This window comes from Chlamydomonas reinhardtii, chromosome 12 (assembly GCF_000002595.2).
Source record: "Chlamydomonas reinhardtii strain CC-503 cw92 mt+ chromosome 12, whole genome shotgun sequence".
Lineage (NCBI taxonomy): Eukaryota > Viridiplantae > Chlorophyta > Chlorophyceae > Chlamydomonadales > Chlamydomonadaceae > Chlamydomonas > Chlamydomonas reinhardtii.
Genome location: NC_057015.1, coordinates 511,305 through 530,131, shown reverse-complemented (window position 1 = coordinate 530,131; position 18,827 = coordinate 511,305). Strand labels below are relative to the sequence as shown.

At 64.4% G+C, this 18,827-nt stretch overlaps 4 protein-coding genes across 4 annotated transcripts; 2 read left to right on the top strand and 2 right to left on the bottom strand.

The window, feature by feature from the left end:
* Nucleotides 1–124: 124 nt before the first annotated feature.
* On the top strand, nt 125–6,930 carry CHLRE_12g493000v5 (uncharacterized protein). Its single transcript, XM_043067949.1, has 13 exons — nt 125–574; nt 891–1,231; nt 1,547–1,619; nt 1,812–1,910; nt 2,169–2,283; nt 2,716–2,792; nt 3,014–3,136; nt 3,322–3,403; nt 3,622–3,767; nt 4,066–4,311; nt 4,703–5,250; nt 5,544–5,748; nt 6,012–6,930. Exons 1-13 carry the CDS (start codon nt 254–256, stop codon nt 6,261–6,263), a joined length of 2,628 nt encoding a protein of 875 aa, XP_042917958.1. The 5' UTR covers nt 125–253; the 3' UTR covers nt 6,264–6,930.
* Nucleotides 6,931–6,932: 2 nt separating this feature from the next.
* Nucleotides 6,933–12,434, bottom strand: CHLRE_12g493050v5 (uncharacterized protein). Its single transcript, XM_043067950.1, has 11 exons — nt 12,207–12,434; nt 11,658–12,079; nt 11,266–11,494; nt 10,844–11,002; nt 10,554–10,700; nt 10,108–10,263; nt 9,637–9,792; nt 9,267–9,292; nt 8,877–9,042; nt 8,327–8,663; nt 6,933–8,060 (listed from the first exon to the last, which is right to left on the bottom strand). The coding sequence occupies exons 1-11, from the start codon at nt 12,324–12,326 to the stop codon at nt 7,900–7,902; spliced, it is 2,079 nt and encodes a 692-aa protein (XP_042917957.1). The 5' UTR covers nt 12,327–12,434; the 3' UTR covers nt 6,933–7,899.
* A 120-nt stretch (nt 12,435–12,554) lies between these two features.
* CHLRE_12g493100v5 (uncharacterized protein) lies at nt 12,555–15,240 on the top strand. The gene is made up of 5 exons (XM_043067951.1): nt 12,555–12,859; nt 12,990–13,387; nt 13,653–13,898; nt 14,143–14,244; nt 14,445–15,240. Exons 1-5 carry the CDS (start codon nt 12,796–12,798, stop codon nt 15,144–15,146), a joined length of 1,512 nt encoding a protein of 503 aa, XP_042917956.1. The 5' UTR covers nt 12,555–12,795; the 3' UTR covers nt 15,147–15,240.
* Nucleotide 15,241: 1 nt separating this feature from the next.
* Nucleotides 15,242–18,494, bottom strand: CHLRE_12g493150v5 (uncharacterized protein). Its single transcript, XM_001700486.2, has 7 exons — nt 18,185–18,494; nt 18,003–18,101; nt 17,468–17,724; nt 17,032–17,149; nt 16,697–16,816; nt 16,174–16,359; nt 15,242–16,011 (listed from the first exon to the last, which is right to left on the bottom strand). Exons 1-7 carry the CDS (start codon nt 18,272–18,274, stop codon nt 15,841–15,843), a joined length of 1,041 nt encoding a protein of 346 aa, XP_001700538.2. The 5' UTR covers nt 18,275–18,494; the 3' UTR covers nt 15,242–15,840.
* Nucleotides 18,495–18,827: the final 333 nt, after the last annotated feature.

The following is an 18,827-nucleotide window of genomic DNA, read 5'->3' as shown; positions in this document are numbered from 1 at the left end:
AATTATAGTTGGCTCTCAAATTGGCGCGTGTTTAAGCTTGTTCCATTCCCGCCTTTCTCATTCCGCGGAATGGGGCTCAAAATTCTGACATGAAAACCAAGAAACCTGTGCTTGATACCCATCCAAGTAACAGTAGGGTTAAGGTTGATTGATAATTGACCCAGGTTGTGCGCTTCTGGCCAGGGCCTGGAAAAGACCAGGCAGTTTGCCATTAACCGCAAAACATTTACCGCAATAGCCGAGAGATGTACCGATGAACTTTAGCTGCCTCTCTGTGCTTTTTCTGCTCCTTGTGGTGCACCCGAGCGATGGGAAGCATCACGCAGCGCGACGCAGCCTCGCTGCATCGAGCAACGATGACGTTGCTGGTCCCATCGTGAAGCTCAGCGATTTGAAGCAGCAAGATGACAAGAATGAGACGGCTGGTGCAAGCCCGAGTCCTAGTGCAGAGGGGACCGGCACTCTTGCGCAGATTTTGGACGCTGCGCTTCAAAAAGAGTTTACCAAGGAAACTGCTGCTGAGGACAGCAAGGGAGTCGCATTCAACGCGACCGTGCAGCAGGGAGGCGAAGAGGTGTGGCGGGTGTGGGCCGCAACGGTTACAGGCTAAACGGCCAGCGGCCGCGCAGCTCGGGGCGCGAAGCATGATCTGTGGCCGCTGTGCTATGGCTTTGGAATGTCCGATGGGCTGCTGGACAGTAGGGTCGGGGAAGCGCGCTCAGGCGAAACACACACGCACCCATGCACAGCCCCTTGAAGGTCTTATCTTGCGCAACAGCCAGCACGCAACAGCCCTGGCTCTGGCGATTGACCATTGGCGCTGGCGAATGACGATTGGCCCTTGCAGAAACCTACTCAACCTTTTTTCTTGTCACTGTCGGCTATTGCAGACAAAGCTGGAAACCGTTGTGCGCATAACGGGGAAAGCCGCGGCTGCGGCCGCTGCCACCGAGGCCGCCGCAGCGGCGGCCGACGCTGCGGCAGCGGCGACCACCAGCGATGCCGGCGATAGCAGCGTCGGCAGCTCTAGCACGGACTCGCAGGACGCTCAGGAAACCACCTCGGCAGGCGACACAGGAGTCACTGATGTGGTGCCCACCGGCGGAAACGTAACCACCGTGGCGACGGCAGACGCGGCTGCCGCTGCCGCGGCGGCGGCCGCCGCCGCCACGACTGACGTGGACCGCATCATTGACTCCCACGATAACGAGTTCGTCCTCTCCAAACCCAAGTGCGTAGGCAGCGCAACGACGGTTTTGCGTTTGGGTTTGGCTGCCTAAGGGACGGGGCGCCGGGGCTTGCGCCAGGGCTGCAGCTCAGCTGTGTGTGCGACCTGCCTTGGCTGCCCCCATCACCCACCACCACCACCACCACCACCACCACCGCCACCACCACCTGCCAAGCGGCCAGAAGAGCCACCCTGCCTGCTGCAACACCAAGCGCCCCACACCCATACCGCTCCATTCCGCGACCTTTCAAACCCCGCATCGCCCGAACCTCCTCTCATCCCACCCAAACGCCCCTGCCTGCCTGTGTGCGTGCACAGGGAGAGTGTGGCCTCGCTGACTCTGGACCAGCAGCTCATTGCGGACATAGCCATGCTGATGGTGTCAGCCACGGTGGGTAGCGGGGAGAGGACAGGGCAGGGGAGGGGAGGGAAGGCGGGGGCAGGGCAGGGGAGGGGAGGGGAGGGGAGGGAGGCCCTGCCGAGCCTCGCCCCGCGGCGCTAGCTTGCGCACACATACGCTCTTCGTGTGTTGACCCCTTCCCTTGTCTGATCGCAAGACTTCATATCCTCAACCCTCCCGCAGCTGTTCGGCAGCCTGTTTGAGGCGGTGCGGCAGCCAGTCATCAACGGCTACCTCATTGGCGGCGCGGTGGTGGGGCCGGGCGGACTCAACTGGGTCAAGGTGAGGCGCGGGGGCGCGCAGGCGCTAGCGTAGGGGGGATAGCCGTCCATGCAACACACACACACACACACACACACACACACACATACACACATACTTCGCGCGCGTGTATGGCGATATTGTTCCGTTTGTTTTTGTTTAACACACACACATACACACACGCATGTACACACGCAGCCCTGTCACCCACGCTGACCCCACCTGCCCCGCGCTGCCTGCTCCCCCCCCCCACACACACACACACACACCGGCCCCCAGGAGCTGGTGCAGGTGGAGTCGCTGGCGCAGCTGGGCGTGCAGCTGCTGCTGTTCGGGCTGGGGCTGGAGCTGTCCATCAGCAAGCTGCGGGCCGTGGGCGGCGTGGCGGTGCTGGGTGCGTGGGGCAGGAGGCGGGAGGCGGGGGCGTGCGAGGCAGGGGGCGGGGGCGTGCGAGGCAGGGGTGGGCGGGCAGTGGCGGGGGGCAGGCGAGGCCGGGTGGGGGCAGGTGGAGAGGGAGGAGTGCTTTTGCCACTCCCAGAAAGTAACAAATGCGAGGTAGGAGGCGGTAGACGAAGAGTAAGGGAGGGGGCAGATGGTGCTGAGGTTTGGGACACGCTCATTGCCGACGCTGCGTGGCCGCTCGCCTGAAGCTGACGCCTGGGGTCTCTGCTATTGTCGCGTGCCATCCCGTTGTCAAGCATAGGCCACGATCTCCTCCTCGCTCTGTTGCATTGGGTTCGGTTTAGTTTGGGCTGGTATTTACAACCCCCCCCCCATCCTGTACCGCTTTTCCAAACATCCTTGCACCCCCCCCCTCACACAACAGGCGGCACGCTGCAGATCCTGCTGCTAGCGCTCATTGGTGGGCTGGTGGCGGCGGCGGCAGGCGCGCCGCCAGGGCAGGTGCGCGGGTGTGTGTGTGTGTGTGTGTGTGTGTGTCGTGGCGGGCACACCCTCCCGTAGCCGCAGTTACAACCGCGCTCACGCCCATGTGCTTGGTCTCTGCGATAGCACTGAGACCTGAGGGCTGCGGCACACGAATCACCCACCCCCGTCTCGCACGGACACCACCACAACACCACCGCCACCGCCGCTGCTCCCCTCCCCCCCTCCACACTGCTCAGGGCATCTTCGTGGGCTGCCTGCTGTCCATGAGCAGCACCGCCGTGGTGGTCAAGTGCCTGGAGGTGATGCGCAGCAGCAGCAGCGCCTACGGCCAGATCACCGTGGGGACCCTCATCCTGCAGGTGCGGGGAGGAGGGGTGCAGCAGCAGAGGGGCTCCTTCACCCAGGCTTCCCGCGGCTAGCCGGGCTGTGTCCTGAGCCTCACACCACACGCCGCAACCCCGCCTGGACGTCGGCACAGTTGTAGCTTTAATCACTCCGTTCTTGACATGAACGGCCACCCCCCTTCTCCCCCCTATCCGCTCAGGACTGCATGGTGGGCGTCATGTTTGCGCTGCTGCCCGTGTTCAAGGGCGCGCCGGCACCCATGGTGGCTTCCACGGGGCTGGGTGAGCGCCTGTCCCCTGCCCCGTGTCCCGTGCCCCGTGCCCCGTGCCCCTGCCTTCCTAGGGGCATCCCCGAGTGGTGTTTGTGATCAGGGGTTGTTCGTCGGCGTGCTTTGGCCCACACAGCTTCCCGCTTCAATCCTGCACGTATTTCATGGACAGCTACCCCCCCTGCTCCGCCCTGACCCCCTTCCCCCTCGCCCCGCCCCGCCCCGCTGCAGCTGCAGGTACGGACGTGGCGGAGGCCAAGGGCCGTGTGGTGCTGATGGTGCTGGGCGTGCTGTTCAAGCTCAGCCTGGCGGTGGCGGCTGCGCTGGCGGTCGCAAAGACGCTGCTGCCGCCCGCACTCAAGCTCATGCAGCGCAGGGTGAGCCGGCTGGGGCGGGGCGGGGGGGCTGCTGGCGCGGCGGATGGCTGCGTGCGGCTTGAGCTCAGCTAGGCGGGGTGGTTGGAGTGGCAGCCGTTGTGCTGTGCACCCTGACACCCGCTCCATCAGCCACCTCTGAGCCACCTCTCACGTTCTTCCGGGCCCGCCCCCGACGTCGACACTTCACACTTGTGATTCAATCACTCCGTTCTCCCCCCCCCCCACCCCCTCCGCTAGTTTGGCTTGGTTTGGTTTGCTTTGGGCTGTTATATACAACCCCTCCCTGTCCCCTCCTCAGGCCTCCCGCGAGCTGGTGCAGCTGACGCTGGTGGCGTTCTGCTGCGGCGTGGCCGTGGTGAGCCACGAGCTGCAGCTGTCGTCCGAGCTGGGCGCCTTCCTGGCGGGCGTGATGATGGCGGTGGCGCTGGGGCCGGGCACAGGCACGCAGGGGCTGGGGCAGCACGCAACCAGCCACCACCACAACAACAACGGCGGAGGCGACGGCATTGGGACCGGAGGAGGAGGGGGAGGAAGCGGCCTGGAGGTGCGTTGCAGGGCGGCGGCGTGTGGGGGTAGTGCTTGTGGGGGGGCTAATTATCTTTCTGGTGCTTATTCCATGTGTGCCGTACAGCGCTCACTCCGTTCGCCCTGTCGCCATCGCGCGCCAATCCGTGCTGTCCCCGCGGCGTGCCCACCACCTGCTCGCACTGCAATTCCCATCTGGGTCAGGCGACGACTCCTTGACTATTGAAATGGATGTCGTTGGGCTCGGGCACATACCGGTACCCCTCCCCTGGGCCATACGCGCCTCCTCGCTCTTTTGCATCGGGTTCGGTTTAGTTTGGGCTGGTATCCTGGTATCCTGGTATCCAACCTGCCCCACCCTTCTCTGTACCAATCCTTGCAACCCCCCTCCTCCTGACTTCTTGCCCCAGTCCGGCGGTGGCCTGGCGCACGCCAGCAGTATGGGCGGCTCCATGGGCTCCATGGCGCCCATGGCCGGCATAGGTCCGCCGCCGGGCGTGTCCTCGGAGGGAGGCGGAGGCGGGGGCGGAGGCCTCAAGTCCTCGGGCGGCGGCGGGCCGCCCGGAGGCATCGGCGGCGGCGGAGGCGGAGGGTTCGGGCTTGGCCTGGGCCTTGGCGGCTACGGCCTGGGTGGAGGCGGTGGTGGTAGCGCTGGTGGTGACGGCGGGGATGGGCATCTGACGTTGGGTCCGATGATGAGCAAGGACAGCGACCGGGACCTGGACGACTGGGTGCGGGAGCGGGAGCAGCTGCTGGAGCGGGAGCGGGAGCGAGACAGGGAGCGCGAGCGAGAGCGCGACAGGGAGCGAGAGAGGCTGCGCGAGGTGCGGGAGGGGCGGGAGCGCGAGGCGCGCACGCGGTCTCTGGGCGCCCTGGCGGCCTACTACAGCATTGAGAGCGCCCGCAATGTGCTTGTGGCGCTGTTCATGGCCAGCATTGGACTCATCATGTCGCCGCGGTGAGCGGGAGGGGAGAGGGGGGAGGGGAGGGGAGAGGGGAGGGGAGGCGAGGGGAGCGGAGCTGGGAGGGGAGGCGAGGGTGCATCAGGGGTGCATCAGGGGTGCATCCGAGGGGGTGGGTGCGCAAACGATTCGAGCCGTCCAGCCGTCGGGAAAGCAGCTCCGGCGTGTGCCCCCGACCTCGCCCCTAACCCCGGAGCGCGTGTGCAACGCCGCTATCCTCTAACTCGCCATGGCCTGGACCCCCGCCCCCCCCCCTCCCGTTCCGCCCCGCCCCGCCCCGCCCCTGCAGCTTCCTGCTGGACCACCTGGGCGTGCTGACGGTGGGCGCGGGGCTGGTGGTGCTGGTGAAGGGCGCGCTGGTGGCGGCGGTGGTGCGTGGCTTCTCGGTGCCGCTACGCACGGCGCTGGCGGTGGGGCTGTCCATGGCGCACGTGGGCGAGTTCGCGTTCGTGCTGCTGAGCCACGCCGTGCAGCAGGGCATCCTGCCGCTGCAGGTGAGGAGGAGGGAAAGGGGAGGGAGGTGGGGCTGGGGTTCAAGCACGTTACCAAACCGGATAAGTAGTAGAGCGTGAGCAGCACAGTGCGGATCCCTTCCCTCGTCTAGGACACGCTCGCACGCCCAGCATATAATCGCATCGCTCGCATGCACATAGTCCTGCGTGGTGCCTTCCTAGTCCTCTCCAGCGCACGCCACCCCATTCTCTGTGCCATCTTGCCAACCCCCCACCCCACCACCACCGCCGCCGCCCGCCTGCAGGTGTACATGCTGCTTCTGGGCGTGACGGCCCTGTCGCTGCTCACCACGCCCTTCATCGTGCTGCTGGCCATGCACTGGGTGCTGCCCAAGGACGAGGGGCTGCGCGGTGGAGGCGGAGGCCTGGGGGCGGGCGGAGGCGGGGTGAGTGGGGGGCAGCTGATTCCACCGGCCTCACAGACGACAGCAACGGCCGTGGTGGCGACGGCGGCGCATGTGGGCGTGGGACTAAGGGCCTCGGCCCGCTCGAAATGAGCTGGTGGTGGATGTAGCATTGCAGGTGCTGGCAGTGGCTGTGCTGTCGCTGTGGTGTTGTGTTGTGTGAGGACTGTGTAGTGGTTGCAAAGGCGAGACGCCCAGAGCATTAATGAATGACCGGGTGCGGGTACGTTAGCAAGGGACCTACCTGCCCCGCCGTGTGTGCGCGGCGGGGCCGGGTGATTGGCTGCAGGTGCAGGTGGCTTCGAGCGCTGGGGTAGTCACCACTCGTGTTGAAGAAAGCGTAGTCAACATGTATATGTGTGTGTGCAAGAGAACTAATGCTGCACGGAGCAAGATCAGCGTTGAAACAGTTGTCGCACCCTATGATATAGGACACTGAAAGTTTCGTGTGCCTGACAGCGACTCGATGTTTGCAGATCTGTTCTATCGGCAACTGCAAGTGGCCGTGTTGGCCACGGCGTAGGCGGCCGGGAGCACATGCGTAGGAGCGAGAGGGTGGCGCAAGATGATCACGTTCTGGCTTAAATATTGCCGAAGAGTTTAACATCCACTAGGACGGGTCCCTCGCATTGAACGGTCTAAGGCTATGCGCCTAGGATTGGAATGAGAGGCGGCTCTAGCAGTTCTCAGACGAGACCTATATCCTCTCTCTGCTCACCCGTACTCCGGGCCTCCATGCAATACATACACCGTGTCGGGCCAACCAACCTCGGGCATGTTCCCCTCTTCCCACTCGCCAAAACCACGCCCAAACCACTCCGTCACACAATATGCACGGCCACACGCCAGGTCATGACACAGTTAGCGACACAGCACGCTGCCGAGGTCTGGAGCAGGGCGGTCGAGCTAATGACACGTGCTCGCCACTCGTGACCTAGCACCCTGCAAGTCTGCAACCATGTACCTTGTGCTGTGTCCATTCTTCCACCGACCCGGGTGACCGGGTCCAACCAGGTCCAACACAAGCTTGGCCGCCGCACCCTACCAGTCTCATTGCCCTGGCAACAGAACTCGCACACGCCGGCACTTCCATATCCCGGCCGCGCACTCCTGACCTGCCGTTGCAAATTGTCTACCATCTGCTGGGTTCTTGGAATCAGCTGCACCCTACGGGACTTCACCAACCTGCCTTTCACTCGCACACGCCGGCACTTCCACATCCCAGCCGATCCCAGCCCGCGGCATCAGGTCCTGAAACACTCCTGGACCAGTCGTGAGCACGTGCACGCCCTCTGTAATACCCTTGACCCTCCGCTCTTGCTTGTACTGGAATTCGCCAGCAAGGGTCAGGCCCGCCCTTTTGCATGCCTGCCCATTCCGCTTCAACGTGCACGCCCCTCGTCACAGTACCCACACCCTCCCGCACGCATCCCACACACGCCCCCTGACGCGTCTTGCAGCTGTCACGTGTAGGTTCGGTGCCTCAACATGGCCGTCGCAAGGCATCCCCCGCTATTGAAGTAGGCATTGCCAAATGCTAGCGTGACTGATGGCAAGTTCGCCACACGTCATAGCCAAGGGCCCCAACCCAAGCCTGTGACACGAGTCTCCGCCCTTGCCCCTCTGTCCCGCGTTGCACACACTATCCAGTCGCCAACACCCCACACATTGCTAGTTCCGACCTGCCTCACTTGCTCGTCCCGCCGCCGTTCTGCTGCCCCTGCGCTTGCTACACCCCCTGCCCCTGCGCCTGCCCCTGCGCCTGCCCCGCCCGCATCAGCATGTCCCGCATGCCGCTGTTGAGCTCCAGCAGTTGCTGCAGCGCCCCCCGCACCTCCGCCAGCTGCCCCTCCAGCACCCGCACCTGACCCTCCAGCCGCTCAACAGCACCTGCAACCGCGGCGAGGGGGCACAGGGCGCACACGCCGGACACACGAGTTGCTGCACTGAACTCAAACAAGTGTGCAGACAAGTAATAATTAACAGCAGCCAGCACCCCAAGCCCCCAGAGGAGCAGAACATGCTCCGCCCGACCCGTCCGTGCCTTCAGGCACTGGCCACGTGTACTAATTAGCTGCCCACCCGCTGTACAGTGGACGTGCACACACGCCGTCGCGCCGCACTCAGCCGACGCCAAGGCGCGCCCCCGCACGCACCGTCAGCGCCCGCCACGCCCAAGCTGGCTGCCGAGGAGACGGGCCGTGGCAGGGCATCGTTGGGCTCGCGAGGCCTGGGCGGCGACGAGCCCCGCACGCTGCCGCCTCCACCCCCAACACTGGCGTCGCCGCCGCCCGCCGCCACTCCCGGCCCGACCACGCCCAGCTGCGCCGCCGCCGCCGGCCACACGTCGGCGCCCTCCTCGTCCCGGCTGTGTGGGTCCACGCGGAGCACGTGGATGTACGGCAGTGTGTGTACGGCGCCCGGGCCGCGCCGCCGCACGGCCGTGAGGGCCAGCAGCGTGAAGGGCAGCACCGCCTCCAGCTCGTCAATGACCTGCAGCACATGGGCGCGTATGTGTGTGTGTGTGTGTGTGTGTGTGTGTTTGCGTCAGTTCTGCATGGGGGGACAGCAACGACGTTCCTTAAGGCGACATTACGGGCCCACTCGGTGCCTACCGTCACGCCTACAGCTGCAGTTTCCCATCCAAACCCACAGAAGGTGCCGCCGGGGGCGCCGCTGCCGCCGCCTGCCGTGACGCGGACGTACCTGTGCGCGCTTGAGTATGGTGGTGACTGCCTCCTGCAGCTGGGCCCGCGACAGCGCGTTTGTCATGATACCCGTCAGCAGGCCCATCAGGATCATGGACACCAGCACCTGATAAACCATGATCAACCCGATGGCCACCGCCGGGGAGTTGCTAGACAGGAAGTTGCTGCGGAGGGGTAACAGGGAGAGAGGGAGAGTGGGAGGGAATGGGTGGAAAGGGGCAGACGCGCTTGGTAAACCCTTGTGACGCGCATAAGGACCTGACTCCCGCAGATTCAAGATGATGCGCTTGGCATCGCGACCGCCGCTGGTTCTGCCCGTGTGTCCCTTGGTTCCCTTGGTTCAATCTGTGTTTGATTCGGAATATCCCCATGCTTCAACGCCACTTACTGCATGTAATAGCTTGCTCCACTAATCTGCACTTTCAACATGCGTTGCAAAGACAAGAGCCAAGGAAACATTTGGTATATTGAAGACAACGATCCGTCACAAGGCAATTGATCACCGCTCGTGGTCACCACGCCTAACACTCCCTTGTCGTCGCTACGCCGCCACACTGCTGCCTGCCATGCCGCCCACCAGCTGCATTCCTCTCATGCACATCTTGCACGGTTTTGTACGGAAGATGAAACGCACCCACCCCATTCCGTTTTGGGAACCCCAACACGCTATGCCACCCTGCCCAACGCCTCACGCCTGTCGATCCCAAGGTTTCGCCCACCCACCCACTCATGCACCCACCCACGTATGCCCCACCTACCGCGTAGTTGATCATGGTGATGAAGCTGACCGGCAGCGAATTGAAGGCGCCCTCTGTGGCCTGGTCGTCTCGGAACACGGTGTAGAAGGCCGCCGCGAAGCCGCACATGAGCAGCAGCAGCACACCCAGGTAGCTGCCCACCTCGCGAGCCACGGCCTGGGGAAGGCGTGTGTGCGTGCGTGTGTGTGTGTGTGTTTGTGTTTGTGTGTGTGTGTGTGTGTGTGTGTGTGTGTGTGTGTTAGAGAGCGCAAGTGTCAGGACAGCACAAGTGTGTGTTCTTACAGTGTGTGTGTGTGTGTGTGTGTGTGCTAGATTACCACAGGGGAAGGCACATACACACGCACATTCCTGTAACATTTGCCGGTTTCCCGTTCTCAAACACACACATAACATAGCCAGGTACAGTCCTCTTCACTTGTGCGTCTCTCAGACGCACGACATTACAAAGCCAGCAGTCGAGTAGCCTGTTACCTGTAGTGCGCCCATGAAGTCGAATGTGGTGGACCTGAACACGCGGCTGAAGTAGGTCAGCCGCACCGCCAGCAGCACCGCCTGCACCGCCACCGCCAGCGTCAGGCGCCAGGGCCCGTCCGTGAACACGCCCAGGTGCAGCACCGTGATGGTGATCTGGCAGTGGGTGGCAGTAGGTGGCAGTGGGTGGCGGGACGTACATGTGGCAGGGGACCAGTTCGGCTTATGTGGATGCTTGTGCACGTGCATACACTTGCATTTGTGATACAGCAAGGGATGCAGCGCGGAGTGGCCAACCGTTTACTGCCCCAATGGCCCTGGGCCCCTACCCATTAGCTACTCAACGCTACCACTCATACTCAAATGGCCCCCACGCGCCCACGGCCACCGCCACTCCCCTTCCCACACGCCCACTCCGCCATCCACCCACTCCGCCCCTCGCCCACCTGCAAGCCGTAGGTGGTCGCGTCCAGCAGGTTCCAGGCGCTGAGCCAGTTCCATAAGCCGTACGCCCACAGCAGCGCCACCTCGCCCAGCAGGAACGGCAACATGCCCAGCAGCGCCAGCGCCTCGCACACACACGCGGCCCGGCCCTGTGGACAAGCCAGGCAGGTGCGCAGGCGGGTGCGCAGGTGGGCAAGAGGCGCGCAGGTGCGCAGGTGTGGGGATGAGGCACGTCAGCAGCGCGACCGCCTACTACTCCTGCCTACTCCCGCACACTCCAACATACTCCCACCTGCCATGTGCTGAGCAGCTCGAAGTCCGTGACCGCGGCGTCGTCCGACGTGAACAGCAGCATGAAGCCGGTGAAGGCGCCCAGCCACAGGCCGTAGGCGGCGAGCTGCTTGGCCAGTAGCGCACCCGCGAACTTGCCCCACTTGTAGCTCACAATGGCCTGCAGCGCAGCACAGCAAGGCGGCGGCCGGCGGCACAGGTGGATGTATGGGCGTGCGCGGGGAGCCAGTGAACCAACCATATGGGAAGGTTGGGGTACCGGTGCTTTTGGGAAGAGGAGAACAGCTGTGGAGGTTACGCACAGTGCCTGCACATGGCCTTGAATCCATTCCCCAACACCGCGTGTTGAGGCTGCTCAAACAATCAGGTGGGCTCTACGTCAGCTTGATTGATGGGTCTCATCCGCACCTAGCCGCAACCCACCTGTACCGCGGGCAGTCCGAACGCGCCGGCCGAGCAGCTGCCCAGCTGCCAGCGCCGCAGCACCGGCCGCAGGATGCCGCGCTCGCCCGCCGCCGCCGCGTCCCGCACCGCCACCACGTACGCCTCCAGCACCACCGTGGGCGGCGGCGGCAGCGCGGGCGGGCGCGGCTGCGCGTCGTGGTGTGCGCAGCTGCCCTGGCCGGCGAGGTGCCCACACGCCTGCATCGCCCTGCGTGTTTCCAGGTTCAAGGTGGCCCCACGCGTACAGAGATATTGGTCAGGTGCGGGCTGGCATGCAGAGACGCACATTGGATGCGTCGGGTGGCCTGGCTGGGTGGTACTGCATACCGGGACCGCACGCCCTCCTGCCGCGGACAGCAGCCTCTGCGCACCTGAGTTGGCCCCACAGGCTCTTTCCCCGACTGCTTGCGTCGCCGCTCCCCCGGCTTGGCCCTGCCTCCTGGTCATCGCGACTGTGTCGCTGCGGGTGTTGGTGTTGGGCCGGTCCGGTGTGTGGCACCGCGACCACCACAGCTGGCGGCGCCGTGTGCGCGGCAGCGCCGGTCGCAGAGCCGGACAGGGCTCTGCGAACAGCGTCATTGCCGTGATCTGTTTCAGCTCCGGTGTCAGAGCCCTCCTCAGGCAGTGGCGTCACGCCCCAGTCCGCTTTCCAGTCCAGGGTGAGGGTGTCGCTGCCGCGTGTGAGCATTAGCGTGCGTGAGCGCGGCCCCAGGCCCAGCCTCTGCAGCTCCGAGGCCGGCACGCGCGCCGAGCCAAGCTTCTTGACGCCATGGTGCTTGAGGAATTGTAAGAGCTGTGGGCATGCAACGGGCCATGGGTTGGTGGGTGCGACTGCGGCATGCACGTGCAGGCGCACTCGGAACCCGACCTATGTGGAGTGCTTAATCAACTGCCTATGGGGCATTCATGTTTATGCGTACCTGGTTAGGGTAGAGCTGCTGAAGCTGCTCTGCTGTGGCGCAGGCAAATGTGTCAGAACTAATCTCGTTTGAGTCCACCTCGCTCCAGAACGCCTGAAGAAGCGGCTCATTCTCTGACATAGTGTAACAGCTCTCAGAGACGTCAGTCGCGTCAGACTAGGCCCATCTAACTGCCAGGACGCAACACCCGAGCAGCGCAGGAAACTAACCAAGCATCTATGCTTCCTGGTATGCTGAGTAATGCAATTTGCTTTCGATCTGCGAATGCGCAAATTGGCGCATTGTTTCGGTTTCCAGCATCGGCATGGCAGCCACGCTTGTGAACCCAACCGCATGTTATTGTTAGTGCTTGTCGCTTGGCGCGACTAGCATGAAAGCATACATCTGTAGCAACTGTCACAAAGAGAACAGCAGACACGTCACTTACCACACCCGGCTTCGTGCCTGCCCGTCTCCCCGGCGTGCGAACGCTGCGTGCAAATGCCCAACCATACAGCCTAAATCGTAGCCCTTGAAACAAGACTGTGTTTCACAAATCTGACACACTCTGCGTCGCCGCTGAGGGGCGCTGGGCCAGGGCCAAAGCAGGATGTTGGATGCCGCGAATGCCGTTGCGCAGAACAACTCGCAGCACATGGAATGGGTCGCTGCTGGTGCGTGACTTGCACCGGGGCGCAATATGGGGCCTGGGATGTTTGTGAAGGACAGGCGTCCGATAGTGTGCACCGATGTCCCTACTGTTCTTAAGGCATTCCCTTGGCTGCTGCACCGCGGGCACCACAGGCGCGCCAAGTTCACTGGATGATGCAAGTGCACACCAAGCCGTCCTTGACGCTTCAACACATGAGCCCCAGGCGACCGCGGAAAGCCCAGTGACGGATGGGCCAACTGCTGCGCCGACGACGCCTGCAGCTGCTGCGCTCCTAGCGCTCCCCCCGCTCCCACCTCTTTCGCAGTTACCGCCCATGCCAGTAGGTCAGGAGCCTGCTTGCGAGCTGGCAGCCTATCCTGGTGCCGAGATGGACGGTGTGCAATCGGAGCCCGCCACGCCGTCAGCACACTGCGGCGTGTTGGCGGAAATGGAGCAGCAGAAGATGCGGTTCCGGTCCATAGACGCGGGCATGACGGCTCTGGTGGAGCAGGCGACTGCCACCCCCGGCCCACGATACATCTCCGTACAGGTGGGGCATGCTGCCCTAGTGCCCTTGCCTACAAGTGACCGTGTCCCATGAACCCATCCTGAACATGACCATTGGTGACCAGACATGCGAGCTTCCATAACGGCTTCCAGCCATTTCCACATAGGTTGCGGCCTGACGAGACAGCGCGCTCCGCGCGCCAAGCGCTTGTGTTCCACACACACACACACACACACACACACACACACACACACACACACACGCACACACAAATTATCCTCCCACACACGCACCCCGCGCCGCGCAGGAGAGCATATCCAAGACGCTTCGCCAGCGCGGCCCCTCGCTTTTCCTCACTAAACAGCCGGTGCTCAAGTACCCGCTGTACCCGCGCTCACTGGCGCTGGCGGCGGCCTCGGCCGCGGTCGTCACCAGTCGGGAGGCGGACCACCTGGGGGCAGGCCTGGCAGCCGGGTCGCTGGAGGCGCACATGCAGCTGCACGCGCAGGCACGGGAGCAGCAGCTGGAGGAGGCGTACCAGCGGAACCGCTGGGTGCGTGTGTGCGTGGCGGCGTGTGTGCGTGCGTGCTGGGAAGCACGAGGGAGGAAGGGTCGTCGATGTGGCTGCGATGCTGCGTTCGGTGGGAACGCGCCAATGCCTCTGGGCTGGCGTTTGCAGTGTGCGAGGCGGGTCGCCGTGTGTGGTAGGGACGGGCGTGCTGTTCAGTATCATTCGCGCAAGGCTCTCATCGCCTCAAATGTGACGATGCGACCTGCACCCATTTGCTCATTTACAGAAACCGGCGCGGCGCTCCACAGTCATGCGGCGGGTAAATGCCGTGGCACTGTCGCTTCCATCCCCGTGGTCCAACGCGGGAGCTGCAGGCGGCACACATGAGGTGCGCGACAGATGAGTCAGAAGCCGCTGTCGTACGTGTGCGGGCCAAACCGAAGAGCGGCGCGCGCGGTGTATCGTGACATCAGTCCGAAGGCGTGTGTGCGGGATGCGGCGTGCCATTACAGGTTGCCCCCACACATACCTTCCACCTACCACCATCGGCCCACGAACGACCCCTGCTACACCCCACTCACGCAACAGGAGGAGCAGCCACGCGGCCGCGCGCGGCAAAGCACGCCGGTGTGGGAGCGTCTGACCCGGACGCCCACCACCTCAAACTCAGGCGCCGCCGCCACGCAGCCGCCGCCCAGCCGCGGCGGTGCTAATAGCGTGTCCGCGCCGCCTGCCCCCGCCGCCTCCCCCTGCAGCAAGGGCAGCCAGCAGCCCGGCACTCAGCGGCTGCAGCAGCTGGTCCGCGGTAAGGAGCGCTCCACGACCTCTGTCAAGCCGTCGGCGGCGCCACGAGGTGGCAAGGCGGGCGGCCGGCAACTGCAAACGAGGCTGCCGTCTCTGAAGCCGCAACAGAAGCTGCCTGCGCAGGTAGCGGTGTCAGCAGCGGCCCCGTCCACGCCTCCACAGCAGCAGGAGGTGAAGCCGCCCTCGCTGCTCGCCGACGCAGCCGCTGGCGCAATGGCCGACTCGATGATGCCGTCGACACACACGGCGGCGTGGGAGGCCCACGCTGGTGCTCCCCGGTCATGGCGCGGGACGGAGCTCGTCACGCCGCTCGCCGGCGGCGTCACACACCATCACCACCACGAGGGGGCCAGCTTTTCGGGGGTGGGCGGCGGTAGGCGAGTGAGCCGTGTGCATGAGGTTGTGCAGCAGGGGCACATGCCCACTGCGGGTTCCGCGGCGCGCATCAGCCTGATTCTGAACGTGTATCAGGGCGGCGGGCGGTGAAGCTCTGGGCGCTATATGGAGCTCCGGGTGCGGTCAGCCCTGAGTAAGGGCGCTGTATAGCAATTGGCAAGTGTGTCTTTGTGTTGCCGAGCTGAAGGTCTGAAATGTTACAGCTTGTCCTTTATGTGTGGGTGAAGCCCCACGACCTAGCCAATAGCATTGTTAGGTTGGACGCCACGGTTGGACGCTATGTACCGGTATTACATGCAACGTGTTGCCCCCGCTAATTTAGAAATGCGGTGTGGGCCACCCGGAACCGCTTAAGTTCCGGTACTTCTATTCAAATACACCCGAGGAACCCACCGTCATGGTGGCCTCTGTCCGCAAGAGTGCGGTTTGTGCGCATGAACACGACCGCAATCATCTCCAGACCTCGCACTCTTGACAGCATGCATGCGCACTTGCCCGGACCATGCCACATCCAAAACTTTCTTCAGCCTTCATTCTTCAGGCACCAGCCGTCTTGCGGTGTCCGCACAACCAGCCGATGTAGTACTTCGGCCCTGCCCACCCGCCTTTGGATTCTTCTGCATGTCCCATGTGGATGCCAGACCACAACCCGACCCCATACATGTCATTTGCCGCGGCGTATCGCACACGTCTCCTGCACCGCGCCTGCTCGCCCGCACGCCCTGTGCCCCGCCTGTCGTCCTCACGGCGCACACCACGGGGCTTTCCGTGTCGCTGACGGATCTCACGGCGCCACCGCCACCGCCTCGGGCGCCGCCGCCGCCGCCTCAGCTCGCGCCAGCTCCTTCTCCACCTCATCCAGCAGCAGCTCGCCCTCGATGGTCTTGCCGCCGATGACCCAGGTGGGGAAGGCGCGCACGTTGGCCGCCTCGCACAGCGGCGCCAGCTTCTCACCCTGTGGGAGCCACAACCAAAGCAGCGGCGCGAGGTCGTCACCATGACGCGGGAAAGGCTCAGCGCCTCACTGGAAGGAGGCACGTGAACATGCGGGTGTGGTCCGGACCGAAAGGCCACATGCTCCACCACCACACAATCCGGCCCCGCCTGCCCCGCACACCTTGCGCCAGCCGTTGGGGAAGCACTCGACGTAGGGGAACTGCGTCATGGCGGCGCCGCCGAACTCCTCCTTCTGCTCCAGGCAGTGGCTGCACCAGAAGGCGCCGTACATGCGCGCGCCCACCGCGTTCAGCCGCGCCGCCAAGTCCATGGCCCGGCTGCTGGACTCGGTGGCGACCACCGGCGACTGCGGCAGAGGTATGGGGTCCAGTGCATGGGGCACACGGTGACGAGTCTCACGACAAGAGGGGCGCTCATGTCCGCGTGGTCGCACGAGATCAGACGCGTGCAGGCATAGGGCTGTTGCGACCGAACCGTACCGTACACATGGGGTCGCGACAAATCGAGCAACATGGTGGTGGGAAACTGGGAATCCATGAGTGGCAACGGAAGCACACGCATTCGCTGCTTGTCCTTGCTCCCGTCCTCCGGATGTTTGGCTTCGGCTCGAAGTTGACCACCCCCCCTGCGCGCCGGCTCGGTACGCCACTTCCCCGTCACACCACCACCCACAGCACGCCCACCTTGTACTCCAGGAAGAAGTCGTCGTCGATGTAGACCTGGCCGGCGCCCGGGTGCGGCCAGCCCGCGTACAGCACTGCGGCGGTGGCCAGCGCGGCAGCCACAGCCGCAGGCGCGTTCTCCTGCGCGCGCACACCGCAACAACACACGCACACGTGCTCATCAACACACACGTGTTATGGGCCGCAGCAGACACGTGCCTGTCCTCCTCCTGAACCCGTGCTCCTGCCCGTCCTCCTGCGCGCTCCACACGGGCGCTCTCGCCCCCAGCCGCGCCTCGGCCCCCCTCCTGCTCTGCCCCAGGTGCTGCCGCCGCTGGGACCTCCGCGCCACGCACCTTGACCTGCTTGCCGCTGAGCGAGGTGCCCAGCGTGACGGCCATGGACGCCGACAGCGCCGCTGACACGTAGCACCACAGGCAGGGGGTGCCGCCCAGCCGCGTCTGGAGAATGGTCCTGTCAGGGGCCCATGTTTGATGCGCTGATTAGTGATTACACATGATGATGAATGGGAGTGGGTGGGTGGAAGCTGTGCTACAGCCACACCCCATGGCCGAGGCAGCGGACACCGTCGCTTGGTTGTCACTAACCCCTGCGCGGCCGCCCTCGCCACCAATCCTGCTCCATGACCGCGGCCGTTGAACCCGTCCCTTCGCTGCCACCGCCCCTCTCGCCCACTGCCTTCCGCCCACCAGCCCGCTCTCGCTCCCACCCACCAGCAACCCCCATCCCACACGCCTCCACGCCCGCACGCCCCTCCTCCCCCGCACCCACATGAGCACCGCGCTGGTGGTTGCCAGCGCCGCCACGCCGCCGCTGAGCGCCAGCAGGCTGGTGCGCCGCCCCGCCACCCCCTCCGCCGAGCTGTCCGCCGCCTGGCGCAGGTACAGCGCCGCCGCCGCGCCCACCGCGCCGTAGGCAAGCATGCCGAACAGCGGCAGCGGCGCGCCGAACAGCGAGCCCCAGGGCGAGGCCAGCACGCTCTCGCAGCCGTTGGTGGGGCAGGCCACGGTCGCGTCGAACAGCTTGACCTGCAGGCGGCGGTTGTGCGGTCGCGCACGGTACGTGGGTGTGTGGACGTGGGTGTGTGGCGTGCACGTGCCGACCCCGTGCTCCGGGGAGTTGCACACCAGGTATGCGTGGACGAGGCAGGTGATGCAACACGACACTGCTGCCCCCTACCTCCCCTCCTCCGTTGCAAGAGACCAAGCACCCCCTAGGGTAAACGGCAACCCGGCGGCACACCCGCTGTTTGTCGCCTTGGCACGCCCCCGCGCGCCCTCCACCACGCCCGCAGCCCCGGTCTCACGTAGGTCAGGTAGGTCGTCTCGACCAGCCCCGCAGTCGCCAGCGCCAGCACCGCGCCCACGTTGCTAGGGTTGACCGGCGCCTCGGTGGCAGGCACAACCTGCACCAGCACCCAGGCACCAACCGCGGGTGTTACGGGGTGCGCAACCATCTTGCCCTTGGACGCAGCCATTGCTAACCTACCGGCGCGGATGAAGCAGAGGGCTCGGGATCGGACAGGGACGGCGCCGGGCGGCTCAGGTCGTCTGGCCCAGCCGAGCGAACAATCGGCATCGTCCGAGCGCGACCGGGCGCAACTCGCGCCGACCCAAACACAACATTAACCGAGTCCCTAGAAATTACTTGCGACAGTCGTCCGGAGGAGCTAGCTGCCCCGCTGGAGCGAAGCAAAGCCGTGTTCATTTTGGTGCGAGGTATTGTCCAGACAGGCAGGCCGCGCCTAAGATCAATGTACTCAAGCGGCGAGGTAAATAACTGCTGGCGCTTCTATTTGCTTGATACCACTACGAGCCGTATGTCGCGATGGAATACCACGCTGCTATTTTGGTGGCACGCCACGGTGGCACACCCGTCCTCGCCTGCCCTCGCCCATCCTTTGATTGCCAGCGTTTAGGCCAAGCGCAACCCTTTGCAACCCGTTCCCAGGAAAGTTGGAGATTCTGCGTGCTCCATCGGTCTACCACCAGCGAGGGGTTAACGCGGTGGATGTGCGAGGACAGTGTTAAGGCAGGTTGGTTAACGGATGGATGGGGGCACCCCTTGGTCGGGGGGCTCTGCATGGGCTGGGGGGCGACGCGGGTGGCGCGCTGATGGGGCGACGGGTGGC